The following is a 17629-nucleotide window of genomic DNA, read 5'->3' as shown; positions in this document are numbered from 1 at the left end:
ATTCCCCTCCATAGATCCTACCTGAACTGCTGAGTTCTTCCAGGATTTTGTGTTGTTCTGGATTTCCAGCATCTGCTGAAGCCTTTGTGTTTATAACCTGTAGACAGAGTTGGTTATTTTATACTGTATATTGAAGTTAAAGAATTTGAGATGTGTTGTCCAAAAGACCTAAAGTTGTTGCAGTGTATCCACAGATAATCATGGCTTGCTTGAGGTGGAGGATGCATATGTTTAAATTATAAACATGATGCTACTTGAAATAATTATGTCTTGGCAGAGGCTATGTTTCCTTAGCAGTGACCAAAACCCAGGTTAACTGCAGAGTATTCCATTACACCTCTGACTTCCATCAGCCTTTCTGGAGCAGAGTCCTTCAATGCCTTTGTAGCTACAGTATGTATTTTGGTGGCCTGGTTAAGCATTTCATCAAAAGGGATCCCATCTAGGATATTGATGCTGCTGTGTTTTGCCATGGTATAAAAGTTGAATGTCTTGAGAATTTAAGACTCTTGTAGCACAAATATTGCTTGTGATTTCACAGCTCAAGACAAAACACTATTTAGATCATGCTAAATGCTGGCAAGTACTCATCAGGATATGGAAGTGAAATCTATACAAACATGAGAACATGTTCTTCTGATCTATTGATACAAATCACTGAAGCTGAAATTGGACCTTGAATACTGTTGAGAACTCTTGTAGCAATGGACTGGTGTTGAAAAGATTCAATTGCAACACACCCATCATTTTCGGTAATCCACCCCAAATTCAACTGCCTTCAATATTGAGGACTGCTGCTGTGCCATCAAGGACAGTCGCCTCATCTCTGGAGTTCAGTTATTTTGTCCACAATTGGATCAACGTTGTAATGAGGTCTACGAGCTGAGTGATTCTGGTGGAACCAAAACTTCAACCTTCAAATAAGTCAGAAGCACATCTGTTGATAATTGTGCAATGCTCATTTCCAGGGTCATGATCAGACAAGAGCTGAGAAGTAGAATTCATTCCCATGCAATGCCCGATAATGGCCAGGTTCAAACAAGACACAGAAAAGCATTACCATTCTCTATTTCTTTCTATCAAGGATGGCTGGCTTCTATTTTAGTTGTTGTGAGTTCTGAGATCAATGTGGGAACTGTGTATTCTTTTACAAATGGGCAAGTGAGTTGTTTGTGAGATTCACTCCTACCATTTAAGCAGGGCTTTTACATTCTTTCAATGCTCGGGGTCACAATATCAGTATGAATGCTCTTTCTTCACCGTGGTCATGGGCAATGCACTCTCAAGATTCAATGTGGTTATTGCACATTTCCCTCCAAGGAGGCTCTGAGTATATTGTTGAATCTTTTCCTCTGGCTACCTAATAATTTCTTCCTGCTACAAAACCACATTTGTGAATTGAGTTCTGAACTCAATTCACAAATGTGATTTTGTTGTAGTAAGAGATTATTAGGATGTGGGTTTGGGTGCTGTGAAAAACGAGTGACCAGCGATCAGACTGAATAATTAAGACAGGGGTGTCAAACTCATTTTAGGTCACGGGCCTGATTGAGCAAAATGCGGCTTCATGCGGGCCGGATCAGTCGGACACGTGCGAACGCAGCTTTCGTTGCCTCCGTTTTTTCAGCCTGCTCTTATGTGTCTCAGTCTCTGCTATAACTACAAAGTGTTTCACTTTACAAATTCCGTTTCTTATGAAGAAGACTGCCGAGCAAGACTGCCGAATAAACACTAAAAACCCTGAAAACCTGGTACCTGAATAAACTCAGCATTAGCCATATCATACACCGTAGGCGCTTCGATTACTGGGGCCAGCTTTAATAGTAATTAGATATTATCTCGCGGGCCAAAGATAATTCCACCGTGGGCCGGATTTGGCCCGCGGGCCTAGAGTTTGACATATATGAATTAAGACATCAGTGCTGAGGACACTTAGATGTTGGTTTACCTGCCCTTCTACAGTCACCTACAATCAACATCTTGTGACTCACTACTGACTAGAATTTAAATGGTCAGGTAGGACAGAGGATATGTATTTTGCTGTCTGATAAACACACTTGCCATTCCATCTGTACAAGTGCAGCTTCAAAGACACTGAATTAATTTAATACCATCCAGGGCTATGACCTCCACATTAGCCATCAACTTAAAAAGACTCATCCTTACCAAGACTTTCTGATAGTTACCCATACCAACAGACTGGGGAGGAATAAGGTGAAATAGGGTTTTTCCTAATTTGGTTCACTCATTTGTCCTTAATGCCTAATAAATAATCCAGTGACCACATCCTTTGTTTTGGATTCTCCAGCCTGGGAAATACCTCTGCAGATATATTATCAATTGCTCTCAGAACCCTAAATGTTCCATAAAATAAACTCCAGTGTGTATAAGCCAGTTACTCTCTTGGTCTTCACAGGTATTCATCATTGTAGGATTTTGTACTTCACTGCCTCCAAATCTAGCATTTCCTTCCTTGGGTATAGAGACCAAAGTTGAAAACAGCACTGGAGTTTTGATGTGACAAAGTGCACCCTAACCCCTTTTTGATAAAGGGTAACACACCATTGTGGTTTAATTGCTCATTTTCATCTGGAGAAATGCAGTAGGCATCAAGTCTTCTTGCCCAAATTCAACCTGGTGCCATGACAGCACAGTGACTAGATTCCATTTTGTAGCTTCCCAGAGCTACACTTTAACCCTGCAATGCTGTGTGGTGGTCTCAGATAAAGTATATCCAAGAAAATCAGTGTGAACCCTTGTGTAAGATTTTGATATTGTGACTGAATTAAGTTGGCTGTTAGTTGGCTAGTTTGTGGCAGGTTTGAATTGCTTCTGTTAATATGCAACTTTTGAGTGGATAGAAAATGCAACTAATATTATCCACCAAGTTTTAAAAGATTATCTGGAGTATAAAATATAGTATTTCAACTTCTTTCTAGGAAAAAGCATTTAATTAGCTACTTTGTTTACAGGGACACTTTAAATACTTTTAAAAAATATAGTTTGATGTACTCAACTGAGTTTTCATTGATCTTCTTTACTTATAGGGCATAGGAAGATGAAGAAATGTTCAAAAATTGCATCTTTTAATTCATTAGAGCAAAATGGTGATTGAAGTCAGTTTAAGTTATGTGGTTATAATTAGTATTTAAAAACCAATTTATTGCAAAATGGAGAATGAAACAACAAATTTTACAGATCTGTTTATACCTTGATTTTTTTGAAATCCACAGGTTTTCGAATCAGCTCATAGTATTCAGGCAACTCCTTCCGTGATGGTAACTGGATGAAGACTTCACTCAGTTGTCGGTTCAAGCTATTTCAGGGCAAAGGTAGAACAGGTGATCAGTGCTATATCACCATCATTTTACAAGAAGTTCAAGTCAATTCAAATTCCATATGCCTATTTTTGATATTCATTTATATTTTTATAAAGCTATTACTATATTAAAATATCATTGTAAAAGCAATACTAAGCTATCTTTTTGACTGAAAAGACAATTTGCCATATACAATGCCCATATTGCAAAAAACATTGTACAGTGGATTCCAATTAAGACATACTGAGACCAATACATTTTGGTCCAATTAAGTGGCAGCCCGAATTAGCAAAAGTTACATAGAAATAGTTTTAAAAAGTATTAAAAAAACGAGAAACTACCATTTAATTGAGTAACAAAATTGTGTATTTATATACAAATTAGAACACTACTACTGTGACTACAATACTATAACACTGTGTACAAGCTCCTAATAGTTATTGACAGAGGAATTCATCCAGTGTATAGTACTGTGTTCTTTTGACTGTAAATAAATAAAATCAGCACAGACACCTAGTGCTGATAATAGACTAATTTCATTGCCTTCCTGCATGAAGTAGTGTCAAAAATTACAGCCTTTTGGTGTCCATCAGTCCAAATGAATAACATAAGCACACACAAATAATGCAACTGTTCACTCTAAAGCAGTGTCCCACATATCTTCCCAATTAGTTTTTGTTCTTTAAAAGTTGCCCCAGTTAACCATAATCCACTGTATATAGTGAAGACATACATTTTGAGCCTTTTTTTCGTAATAGTTAACTATGGCTGCAACCTTGGATTATTATAAACAAAGGACCCATTACTGAAATACAACTGCAGTGAATTGTTAAAAAGAACCAATAACCGTGGAAAATCTAATACAAAGAATCAGGGTATTTCTTATTCCTGTAACAACTGGAAAAATTGGCCCAAATTCTATACTAATACTACACATTCATCAACCCCAACATACATTTGTAGAGGCAGCCTGAAAAGAACGCAAACATAATTATTTTTATGTGGTTGTACATTGCAACAATATTCACCTGTCTCTTAACATTTTGTAACATAAAAGGAAATGAAAAAAGTTAGTTGACCATTGAAATGAGTGTGCACTATATTTTAAACTGCATATGACACCTGACATCTGTTCTTTGTTGCTAAGTAGCAGAATATAATTGAAGATAGTAAGGGGAAACCACAGTTAATAGTGCATATATGGGAAGAGAAGTAATTGCTGTTAGTTCTCTAGCAATAAATAAATAAAATCAGACAAATGCAGTCTCAAATACTGTTACAATAGCAGCACTTAAACAGGAAAAATGAAAAAAGGATGTGATTTGTTTAAATTGATATCATGGGTGGCATAGACCGTAAGCCAAAGTGCCTGTGGCCATGCTCCATATTCTACATTCATCGACTTGGACAACAGAAGGCAATATGATTTAAATACACATAAATTAGAAATGTTGCCAATGCAAATAGGGCTAGGTACAGATCAATGATTTATCATTCAGGAGTTTGGGGTTTAGTAAGCGGTTCTAAATGGTTCCAATGAGTAAACTTATGTGAGGAGACACTCACATCAGGAAGAATCACTGCTTTGATTTTGCATAATATAAAAGTAGGCAGTCAGAATCAAAAAGAGCTGCTATTTAATTGCCTTGGTACTGGAGAGATGACCAGCAACTCAATACCCAGCTGATAGGAATGGACTTCAATGTTGAACCTTTGAACATCCTAAATTGAGCATTACTTTTCTCCCATTTGACACCAGACTAGAACTATCATTGAAATGGATTTGAACACTTTAAACAATAATTTTAAGTGTGATTTGTTGTGTTGAAAGTTCTCACTGCCTCATCAGTAATTAGGAAGTCAGACATTGTTTTATTTCCTCATTGTTAAACCATTCAAGACTGGTTTGGTTAACCAACCTTGTCTCAAGAACAAACCTTACATCTTTATGAAGAAGCTATTTATGATTTTATGCACTTTTACAATTCCAATGGTTCTGATGTTGGTTTAACATTTTAAGAGTTTCATCATAACACTTCTGATATTGGACAGTTCGATGAAATTGCTGAAATACAAATCTTAATGCCTAGAGTTGGACTAATGGAATGGACCTGCAAATGAAATACTTGATTGGGAAGGCAAGGATGAAAATGTCCAACTCATTTTACCTGTCTCTGTAGTTTATAACTGTATCAATGATTGCATTCATCTGCTTGGTTATCCTAGGTGGATTTGGAGACAGTTTTTCTGCTGGGGGTCTGCCTCTCTTTTTCTTCTTTTTTCCATCCTCCTTTGATGAATCTTTATCCACATTTCTTCTGCGTTTCCTAGCTTTCTTCTGACGTATTTCCTCTTCCATTTCTTCTAAATTGCCATCTTCAATTGCCTAAAGAAGTTAAAATCCCAGTTTTAAACTTTAGATTTAAGTATATTGAATATCCATTAATGTCAAACTACAAATAATATTTGATCCTTTAATGCCTGTTGTAAATAGAAATGACAAATTTAATTTACCTACTCTGCATTTATAAACTCCATACCCCTGAACCCATGCAGGAAGCACAAACCAGAAATACAGATTCTTCATGCTCCAAATATATAATTACCTAACTCTTCATAAAGCTTCTGATAATTTCAGCTTACAAGGTAATTAATTTACTTCAAAAAAAATACTTTTAGTTATTAAGCTGTATAGTGGGAAAATTATTAGTTACGCTATACCTCCCAGAGGTCAGTTTTTTGGCTTAAGCAAGGTTTATTGAAAACTCCTACATCTCTTCAATTTTTTTTTACCTCGAATCAAAGATATCTGATTCTCACATGACCCAAAGCAGTTTTTTCCTTTATTGTTTGAATCCCACATTTGCTAAAGGCTTAAAGCAGATTTGAATCATTCTCAGAAACTAATTTTCACCTTCAACAATTACCTGGATTACCCCACAGAAAAACTGCATTTGGTCAGCTGAGAAAATTTTGGTGGGATGTTCCAATTTACAATAATACAGAGTAATAAATGTGAAAAGCTTCAAAAGTCTTCACAGGAAAGCTCTAAAACAGAACTAGATACAACTACATACTGATCGAAGAAAATATGAAAAAGAAATAAGAGTGAAACTGGCATTTTAATGCCATTACAGATATCTGGTCAAGGACTTAAGTCAGGACCATCCCCACAAGGCAGACAAACAACCAATATGCAAAAGGCAACAAACTGCGAATACAAAAGACAAAAAAAAGGTAATTGCAAATAAATAGTGAGCACATGAGATGAAGAGTTCTTGAAAGTGAGTTCGCAGGTTGTGGGAACAGTTCAGTGATGGGGAAAGTGAAGTTGAATTAAGTTATTCTACTGGTTCAAGAGCCTGATTGTTGAAGGGTAATAACTGTTCCTGACCTGGCAGTGTAGATGTGTTCAATGGTGAGGAAGGCTTTACCTGTGATGGACTGGGCAGTATCCACTACTTTTTGTAGGAGTTTCTGTTCAGGGGCATTGGTGTTTCCATACCAGGCTGTGATACAACCAGTCAATTTACTCTCCAGCACACGTCTATAGAAGTTTGTCAAAATATTAGATTCAGCATGACATCTTCAAACTTCTAAGGAAGTAGAGGGTCTGCCATGCTTTCTTCATAATTGCATTTACATGTTGGGCCCAGGACAGGTCCCCTGATATGATAACACCAAGGAATTTAATGTTGCAACCTTCTCCACCTTTGATATCCCTATGAGGGCTGACTCATGGACCTCTGGTTTCCTCCTCCTGAAGTAAATAATCACCTCTTTGGTCTTGCTGGCATTGAGTGAAGCTGTTGCTGTGGCAGCACTCAAACAGATTTTCAATCTCCCTCCTATATACTGATTCATCACCACCTTTGATTTGGCCAATGACATTGGTCGTGTCAGCAAGCTTAAATATGGCATTGGAGCTGTGCTTAGCCACAGTCATAAGTGTAATGCAAGTAGAGCAGTGGGGTAAGCACACAAGACAAATCGCAAATAAAAACAAATAACTAAGTAAATAAAGCTGGGAATATGATATGTAGAGTTCTTGAAAATCATAGGTTGTGGAATCAGTTCAGAGTTGAGGTGAGAGAAGTTATCCACACTGGTTCAAGAGCCTATGACTGAAAGGTAATAATGGTTCCTGAAACTGGTGGTATGGGACCCAAGGCTCCTGTACCTCTTTCCTGACTCCAGCAGTGAGGAGAGAGCATAGCCTGAATCATGGGTGGGGTTCCTGTTGATGGATGTTGCTTTCTTGTTACAGTGCTTTTTGTAGATGTGCTCAATAGAGGGAAGGACTTTCCCTGTGATGGACTAGGCTGTATCCACCATTTTTGTCGGCTTTTCCATACCAGGCACTGATGCGACCAGTCAGGATACTGCCTACTTGCATCTATGGAAGTTTGTCAGAGTTTTACATGGCATGCAGAATCTGCACAAACTTCTGAGAAAGTAGAGGCTCTGTCATGCCTTCTTTGTAAGTGCACTTGCACACTGGAACCAGGAGCGAACCTCTGATATGATAAAGCCAAGGAATTTAAAGTTACTGACTGCCTCCGATCCCTTAATTCATCACTATCTTTTGTTATCTGTGAAGTTATACATGGTTTTGGAACTGTACTTAACCACACAGTCATAACTATAAAGTAGGCATGTGAGAAAATCACGGATCCAGTTACTCAAAGATGTTCCAACTGAGTGAAGATTAAATGAAATGGCATCTGCTGTTGACCTGTTGGGATGGTAGGCAAATTAGAGTGGAGGACAACTCAAGCACAACTTGATGAGACTTCTAAAAGCATTTCATCACAGTGGATTCAAGTGCTACCAGATGATATTTATTGAGGCAGGTTACCATGTTCTTCTTGGGCACCAGTATAATTAAAGCCTGCTCAGACTGCCAAAGCAAGAGGTTAAAGATATCAGTAAACACTCCAGCCAGTTGATTAGCACAGGTCTTCCATTATCAGCTAGGTACATTGTCTGGGCAGATGCTTTCCAAGAGTTCATCCTCTTGAAGGAGGCTCTTACATCGACCTCAGAGACCGAAGCACCTTCAGGAACTCCTACAGCCCACAACAACCCCGTGACTTCAACGTTCGGTGTCAAAGCAAGTGTAAAAGGTATTAAGCTCATCCGGGGTGAAATTGTGTTGTCATTTACGTTGCTTGTTTTGCTTTGACATTCAAGCCCTGCTACAGCTGTCGAGCATTCTTCTGTGATTGAAGTTTTGTCTGGAACTACCACTTTCCATGTCATACTTTCTGGATGTCACACCTGGACCTCTTGTACTTCCCTAGGTCTCCAGTCTTGAACATCAATCTAGCCCTCAGCAGATTGCAGATCTAACAGTCAATATAGAGCTTCTGATTGGGAACAACTATGAATGATTCTGTGGGAACACAGATGCCCATGAGTGTCTCTATAAAATCTGTCACAAATGTGGCATATTCATTTGGGTCCCCTGATTAATCCTTGAAAATGGCCCAGTCCACTGACTCGAAGCAATGCCATAGCCACTCAAAAGGTTCAGGTGTTCATTTATTATTAGAGTATGTGTACAATATAACCTGATATTTGCACTTCACAGACATCCACAGAACAAGAAACCTCACAGAATGAACGATAGAAACACTGAAGTCCTGAAGACCCCACTCTCTCTTATGACCACTTCTTTGTTGTCCTTACTTCTGATGCTTTGCTCTTTAGTCTCTGCCTGTATGCAAGTAGGAAGATAGCTGGATGATCAGACTTCCTGAAATGTGGTCTAGGGATGGTAGTGTAGCAGTGGTTGAGAGTGTTAGGTCTTCTGCTGCTGCAGATGATGTACTGATGGTAACTGGGCAGAGATTTCTTCAAACTAGCCCAACTGAAGTCCCTGGCAAGAATGTGAAAAACATCAGGTAGGCTTTTTCTTGTTAATCATAGCACTCAATAGATCGAGTGCTTGCTTGACATCTGCCTTTGGCGGTATTGTAAACTACAGTTAGGATCATGACAGGGAACTTTCTTGGTATATAGAACAGCCAGTCTTTAATCATTAGAGGTTCCAGATTGGGAGAACAAGAGTGGGACAAGACCACTACACCTGAGCACCATGATGAGTTTACCATGAAGTGGAGCTCACCCCCCTTGGGTGTCCAGCGTGTCAAAGGTGAGCAACGTCTTAATGAAACAGAACACAGCAATCCCTCATTTCCTTCTGATACAACAACCTTGCCCTTAAGTCTTCTATCTTGTTCTCCAGTGACTATACATTAGCCAGCAATATGCTAGGGTGAGGTTGCTGTATACTCTGTTGCTTTAGTCTGGCATGAAGTCTTACCTGGCACTCTCTTCCAGTGACAGCTGACTTTCAAGCTGCTTACCTGCATTCCTGAGTCCAGTTCGACAAGTCCTTATGAAATTGTAAAATTGCTTGCGTTTAGACTGTTTGTTGTACATCACCAGTGCCATCTTACTCAACCTTTAGTGAATTAGACAGCACAGGATTCCTAGCCTCTGATTTGCTCTGTAGCCATATTATGTAAATAGCTATTCAAATTAGTTTTTGGTCAATGGTTTATTAGTAGTGGGTGATTCAGTGATAGAAACATAGAAAATAGGTTTAGGAGTAGGCCATTCAGCCCTTCGAGCCTGCACCGCCATTCAGTATGATCACGGCTGATCATCCAACTCAGAACCTTGTACCTGCTTTCTCTCCATACCCCCTGATCCCTTTAGCCACAAGGGCCATATCTAACTTATAACTTAAATGGTAATACCATTTACTGTCATGAATTGGTAGCTGAATTTTCTTTTGTTTGATATTATCAGTCTGGCACTTGTGTGATAGGAGTATTACTAGCCACCTATCAGACACAGCTTAGATATTGTCCAGGTCTCGCTGTGACTGAGGCATGGACTATTTCATTAATTTGAAGAGTTGAGAAAGGTTGTGTAATCATCCTAACATTTTGCAATCAGTAACAAGCACCCCTATTTCTGAACTTATGAATAAAGGTCCTCGATGAAGCAGCTAAAGACACTAGCCCGAGGAACACCTGCAGATGTGTCCTGTGACTGACATGATTCATTTCAAACTACTTTAACCATCTTTCTTTGCGCTAGTTATGATTCCTGTGGTCCTGTGTGGAGCAAGGCTGTAACAAAGGCAGGAGCCAAGTAATTTTAGTGGAATTCAAACTGAGCTTCTGTGACAAGATAGTTGCCTAGAAAGTACCATTTGATAACATCACTGATGATCATGATGATTGGGAACACTCTAATTGCATTGTTAATTCTCTAGGTTGGATTTGTCATGCTTCTTGCAGGCAGGACAAAACTGCGTAATTTTCCACATTACCAGATAGATGTACCTGTACTGACACAACTTGGTCAACAACACGTAAAGTTCTGAAGTACAGGTATTCAGTACTATTGCAGGAGCACTGTGGCTACGGAATGAGGTTTTTTGGCAGAAATGAAGACAGTGGGTCAATCTTCCCAATATTTGAGTGAATTACTGTTCACCTGGTGCAAGATGCTGAATAAGTGAAAGCCAATATGATGATCATGGAAAACTCCAGTTAATCCAGCCTTTCAGGTTAATGTTATCGGCTTATATGATGAATCTAACAAATTTTCCAAGGATATGCCAAAGAGATCACATAGTTTTACATCTAGAAGGCCAAGGATTAATTTTTGCAATTTCAAAAATAATGGTTTAGAAATGGGCAGCGAAGTCATTGCAGGAAATATTTGCTTTAATTTAACCATATGAATTACAAAAAACATGCTCAAAAAAGTCACCTCTAGAAGTTAACAAAGATCTATTCCAACCTTCAAATCCTCAAGGATAAAGTTAAAATCTAAGTAGGGCAAGTGTAATACAATAGCTGCTTTAGCACTGCTGCATAGCAGCTAGCTTAACACTCTGTCAGTGATCTGGGTTCAATTGCTGCCATAGTTTGTAAGGAGTTTGCACAGTCTCCCTGTGATTGAGTTTCTTCTGGGTGCTCGCTTCTCCCACATTCCAAAGTAAGCTGTGGCACTGGAAGTACGGTGACACTTGTGCGCTAGCCCCAGCACATCCTTGGACTGTATTGGTTATTATTGACACAATGTATTTTTCAATGTACATGTGATAAATAAGCAAATTTTAAAATCTTTCTGCTTTACAAACGATGATTCTTTGAACTATACAAATACACCAAGCAATAATTGTTACCTACCCTTAGCCACTGTTTTTCTGTAAGGGCATCACTGTAGTCCACATCCCTGCGCATGCGTGAACCTCTCCCAAACATCTTCTCCTCCTCCTCTTCACAGGTCAATCTTTCAACTTCTGCATCATCTTTGACAATCCATGATGGCAAATCATCTTCCTCCATCAGTCTTGGCTTGCGTTTTGGATTCCGTGCGTCTTCTCTTCGCCGCTCTAGATCCATGCGCTAAGAAGGTAGAAGGTGTTGACATGGTAATATCATGCCTTTATAATCACAGTGCATTTATTATGAATTAAATAAAAGCAATTAGTTGATGCATATAATGCTTTAGGATGAGGCATAAGTCTGTCAGGAGGATAGTCACTGACAAATAAATTGTAACTTTATTCCTCCTACCAAATTGCTACTAATTTAAAAACAAGAAATTTTACACTAGGTGTAAGTATTAAAATTAGAGCTGTGGTAAATTTGAAGGTAAGAATGAAAAATGAAGAAAATGGCCTACTTTCTCTATTCCTTGAAACATACCATATTTGGAGTTAAATACTTCTGCATACATTTTTTGTTCTTTCAACATGCATTTGATTCGCATTGATTGGTTAAAACCAATTCTTCTGGACACCAATTTAGAAGCAGCCAAACTTTGTTTTGCAGTCACCAAATTGAAATGGCACCACTTTTGGGAGGAAATAGACTGATTTTTGTTGTGTTTTATGCAAACATGTAAATTTAGTTCAAATGCATCAGTATGTTTTAAGCTGTTTTAAAGACTGATGGGATGTAGACTTGCATTACATTGACAATAAGCAAAACTGGTTCAGTTGCATCTATTTCACAATAGAATCAAATACAGCTAAAACAAAAAGAAATTCCAAAAGCATACCAAGGTGTTTTGTTAAAAATATAAGTAAATTAATCATGACAGTTCTCTGAACCTTGGGTACCATTCATATCTGAATTTATGTAATCTCCCAACTAATAGACAAGGGCATATTGGATAAGGAGGTTAACAAAATAGCTGCCAGAAACTGAATAATTAATGACTCATTGAGGAGATTACAGTGATATGTCATTGGCAATTTTCAATGTACAATATTTCACTAGTGCCCTTTAGGGAAGCAGACTGGCCTAATTCTGCTCCTATGTCTTATGGAATGAAACTTAGCAGCCTTTTCTAATCTCGTCTATATGTGATGTCAAACCTCCCAACAGTTGTTTCCTAACTGTCTTCTCAAGCAGGGGCAATTAGGGATGGATAATAAATGACAATTCTGTTGGGGATATATTTTTTCCATTTTTTAAATGCATATTTGGAAATGTCTTTTTCTTCTCCCGTTCTACACATTAATGCTACAAACTCCAGCAAAATTTAAAAGAAACATAGCACATTCTAGAACAGGAAAATGTAACCATAATGGAATTACCGTAGATTCCGGATTTTAAGCCGCTACTTTTTTCCCACATTTTGAACAGCTTTGAACTTTGCGGCCTTTAATCCGGAGCGGCTAATACATGATTTTTTTCATGCCGCCTCGTAAACATTTTGCCTCATAACAGTAGACCAATAAAATTGATGAGTAGTTCACAGAGGTCCAATGAAATTGTACGATAAATCAAGCGCACTTTCACAATTAAATTATTGTAAATCAGTCATTTGTACTCACCCTCATCAACATGGAAAACACTCGAAGCATTGTGCTGCCTTATGGCAGTTATTTAGTTTATAATATTTTCGCTTAGTAATTCATTTTCTAGTTAAAGTTAGAAGAGTTTTAACTATATTTGTTTTCTGTACTACATCGCGGGATGCTATGACGTCACACCCGGTTTCGCGGTGTCTTGTGGGAAAACGCCGGTTTGCGATAAACGGAAAGGAGGGGGGAGCGCATTACGCGAGCGGCTTTGGATCTGAGCGAACGCTGCTTTTAAGTTAAAGGCGATCAATAACTTTTCCTGGTAGGCTGCAGTATATATATTTTTTACCAGTCGTTAGGAGATATTGGAATGTTGTTCAGTAAAGAAGTATACGCAACGTATATTTAAAAGTAGCCACGTTACGGGCACGGTTCGAAAAAAAGCATTTGCAATATGTATTTGTTTTTGTTACCATATGGATTTAATTAAAAGTTAAAAAATCCTCACGTGTAATATCTTTCTGTGTAAATATCTCATATTACAACGTGGGACACCTGCGGCCTAAAATCCGGTGCGGCCTTTACAATTAAAAAATTGATTTTATTTCTAAAATTAGAGCCAGCGGCTTTTAATCAGGTGCGCTCTGTAGTCCGGAATCTACGGTAAGTAAAATTGTAAAATTCTAGGTTCTTCAACAACATGTTTATACTTCTGAACACCACTGACGAAAGGATTCTGGTTAATTGGGCCATCGGGTTTTCAGGCGAGCCACTATTTGGGACAACTCTTAAAGAACTAAAACTAATTGAGAAAATAACTGGAATTCCTTTTGGGGATGCAAAAAAAAATGGGAGTGAAAATGAAATGATTTCACTACTTCAGCAAGTTAGGAATTATGAAAAATTTGAAGGTATCCACAATCACCTTGAACATTACAATGAAAGTAAAGATTTGGAGGATGCAATCACCAAAAGCATTACATGAAGGGAGTCCATTATCTGCACTAGGTGCTTGCACTGATTCTGTTCATCTACAGTCAACCAAAAGAACATGGTAGAATACAATTCCTCCTTCAATAACTACAAGGAACTAATAGAGCTTTATAGTACTGTAGTGTTCTAATTTGTTCTGTATTTCATTTAAATACATAATTTGTTACTCAGCTAAAATTAGTTTTTGTTTTTATACCTTTTTAACTATTTTCATGAAACTTCAGCTAATTGGGGCAGCCCAATGTACTGGTCCCAATGTGTCCAATTAACCACAATCCACTGCATGTGCCGATATATTTTGACATGAATGCCTCCAATCGCGTGTGCCTCAAAAAGCTTCTCGCAACTATGTCCAGCAACTGCCCTTCACGTGTCTTAGCTACTAAGTCCGGTGGAACAGTTTTTACTGAAAGGAGAAGGGTCAAAGGCAGGTTAGTGGCACCTTAAAATTAGTCACTTTGGGCTGATGGGGCTCATCAGCCTTGGTGGGTAGCTTAATTAGGAGAAGGAAAACTTTGACCTCAAATCTCTGCTGCCTTGTGGCAACACGCACTAAAGGGGAAGGCTTCAGGAGTAAACCACAAGGGAAAATTCTGGAGCTGGCATCCCTTGGAGCATAAGACAGTCCTACATTGAGTTTAATGCCGACCAGCAACTTCTGCTACACTGCTTGTGCCAAACTGTACCAGTCTGTGCCATTTCTTATCAGATGCACGGAGACGGGGAGCTTGCTACATGGGCAACAGCTTGCTCTCCACATTGTACTGTACTAGCTTGCATATCCAGACAGCTGGGACACAATATCCATGGTCAACCCTAACCAATGGAGGCCTCATTCTGTTATAGAATCAGAGTCATAGAGGAATACAGCAGAATATCAGGCCACATGGCCCAACTTGTCCATGTCAATGAACGTGCCCACCTAATCTAGTCACATTAGCTTATTTTGGACCTCTATCTCTCTAAACCCTTCCTATCCATATACTTAACAAATGTCTTTTAATTTTTTTAAATTTTTACCCATCTCAACATTTTCTATGACAATCCATTCCATATACAGTACATACTACCTACTGTGTGTAGTTGCCATCCCTCAGTTCTCTGTTAAACCCTTCCTTTCTCACCTTAAATCCAAGCCCTAGAGCTTCTGGTTCCTTTTCCTGGAGAGTTGGGGGAGGAGCAGGCGACCAAATGCATTCATAGCATCTAAGACTCATGATTTTCTACACTTTTATAAGATTATACCTCAGATTCCTATGCTCCAAGGAATAAAACCATAATCTGCCCAATCTCTCCCTAAAACTCAGGTTCTCAAATCCTGGCAACATTCTCACAAATATATTTTTGAGGTCTTTTTCAGCTGAATGATAGCAATTCTATAAACGAGGTGGCCAAAATTGTGCAATATACTCCAAGTATGGCCACACCAATGTCTTGTACAATGCATCAAAACATCCCAACTTGTATGCATGAAAATTAAAAATAACTTTAACTTCAGATGTAATTCAGATTCAGTTTATCGTCATTTAAAAACCACAAATGCAATGCAGTTAAAAAAATGAGACCACGTTCCTCCAGAATGGTATCAACAAAGCACATGACAAAATAGACTACACCAGAAAATCCACATAACGTTTGGCATGCACTTACCATGAATAATTCAAATTCTTCTTCATTTCGAGCAATCATCTGATTCAGAGTCTCATCATCTGGAACTTCATCTTCTTCCTGCAAATCAAGAGGGCAATATGGCAACTGAATATTGTTTTAGCAATTGCGTACCAGAACTAAAATCATTCCAATTTTTGAAAGAACATTTTTAATGGTAGATGGTCATATCAGCATTTCTCTTCCAAGGTTTTTTTTCCCCAAAGTTGTTTTACTCCCCCCTCCAATTGTACTTTAAGTGAAGGAACATGCAATTTAAGAGGCTAGGGCCACTCCACACTAATGAGTCCAGAAACAGGGATAGGATAAACAAGATTAGGACACTGCTGTGCCTTAGATCACAGAATCTTCAGTAAGAATTATGTGTAGCACAGAGAATTAGATACCAGAATGCAAATACATTTGAAGTCTATGGTTTATGAAAAGGTTAAAATAGTGATGCCCATCTAATTTAATGTAATATCTGAACCAATTGCAGCAACAAGATAAATATTGGGAACATTGAGTAATTTAGCTAGGTATCAACACTTTAAAACAACTGGATGTTGTCAAATGCAAGTTTTCTTATGCACATGATTGTGCATGACACAAAAGTATTTTTATACTGGCTTGGTCCAATTGACAACTTCTGATAAATTATACACAACATTCTGACACACACTAGGATTCATCGATATCTGAAGACCTGCTGCTGCAACTTTAAAATTACATCATGACATGGACACACATCAGACCACTGAATTGTGGAAATGATTATCTGTATGCCAAGCATGGGAGTTCAGTTTCTGGAAAATTTCTCAATTCTGGTTTGGCAAGTATACTATTAGATTTTCAGAAATTTCCCATAATCCTTCAACACACACACACATCAAATTGGTGGGAATGAGATGTATTGCCAAGCTACAGCAAGAAATCCTGAAACTTTCTCATATGGATATACAGCATGCAGTTTAGGAAGCTTAAAGAGACTGCACTGAGTAAAATTAAAATTATACAGCACGTGAAAAAAGAAGAAAATTGCTGGACAAGACCAGAGATGTGCAAGATTGTGCCTTCTCCTCCATAGCTTCTTCAGTGTTCAACTAGGGCTCCAGGGTGTGCCACATATGCAGATAGCACCAAGTGAGATATTTTAATTTAGGCAACAAAGATTACAGACTTTATATTGGGCATATTTTACTCAATAGTCTCATACCAGAAAATAAAGATTATACACCCTTGAAACCAAGTTAAACATTCCTAGAATGTTTCTAGTACCAAGTGATTTCTGTGCAGCTTTAGTTTTCCAGCATGATTATCACAAATATTCCCCCCCCAATTTTGTTAAATACAAGTTTGTCAAAAATTAAGCAAAGAGAACGAGATTGCAAAATCTAAATTGTTATTATGATAGCAATCTGTACAACGTTGAGGCAAAACTTAAAACTTATGTTAGAAGGCAAACTGCTGGTAGCAATACAATTCTTCAAACAATCCAAATAACTTGGAAGAAAGGGCTTCAAATTTTACCAAAACTTAGTTTTCAAACTCAATGGATATAATGGAAATAAATTATTCAAGAAGAAATGTAAAACAAAACATACATCATGACATTCAACAGAATTGTTTTGCTAATTAGCGGTATTATTAAAATCAACTTGAGTGAAGTCAAAGTTATCTCTCAATTCAAAAACAGAATTGTTAAAAGAGCTCTGGCACTCAAGAAGCATCTGTGGAATGACAAACCAGTCAGCCATCCTTCCTTAGAACTGAGGACCTGAACTGCTGGCTGGCTTCCGTTTCCCCGATGCTATTTGAATGCTGA

General features: G+C 38.1%; 1 protein-coding gene across 5 annotated transcripts in view; it reads right to left on the bottom strand.

Annotated features, from left to right (window-relative positions):
- The window catches only part of smarca2 (SWI/SNF related BAF chromatin remodeling complex subunit ATPase 2), a 122313-nt gene that overhangs the window by 13532 nt on the left and 91152 nt on the right, over nt 1–17629 (bottom strand). For all 5 annotated transcript variants that reach the window (XM_073072230.1, XM_073072255.1, XM_073072246.1 and 2 more), the window contains 4 exons: nt 15808–15885; nt 11537–11755; nt 5489–5706; nt 3211–3316 (listed from right to left, as the gene is read on the bottom strand). In XM_073072230.1, coding sequence (XP_072928331.1) covers nt 3211–3316; nt 5489–5706; nt 11537–11755; nt 15808–15885 — 621 coding nt within the window. The remainder of the gene's footprint in view (nt 1–3210; nt 3317–5488; nt 5707–11536; nt 11756–15807; nt 15886–17629) is intronic.

The sequence above is a fragment of the Hemitrygon akajei genome, chromosome 2, assembly GCF_048418815.1.
Source record: "Hemitrygon akajei chromosome 2, sHemAka1.3, whole genome shotgun sequence".
Lineage (NCBI taxonomy): Eukaryota > Metazoa > Chordata > Chondrichthyes > Myliobatiformes > Dasyatidae > Hemitrygon > Hemitrygon akajei.
Note: the sequence above shows the minus strand (reverse complement) of the source record. Positions and strands in the feature narration are given on the sequence as shown.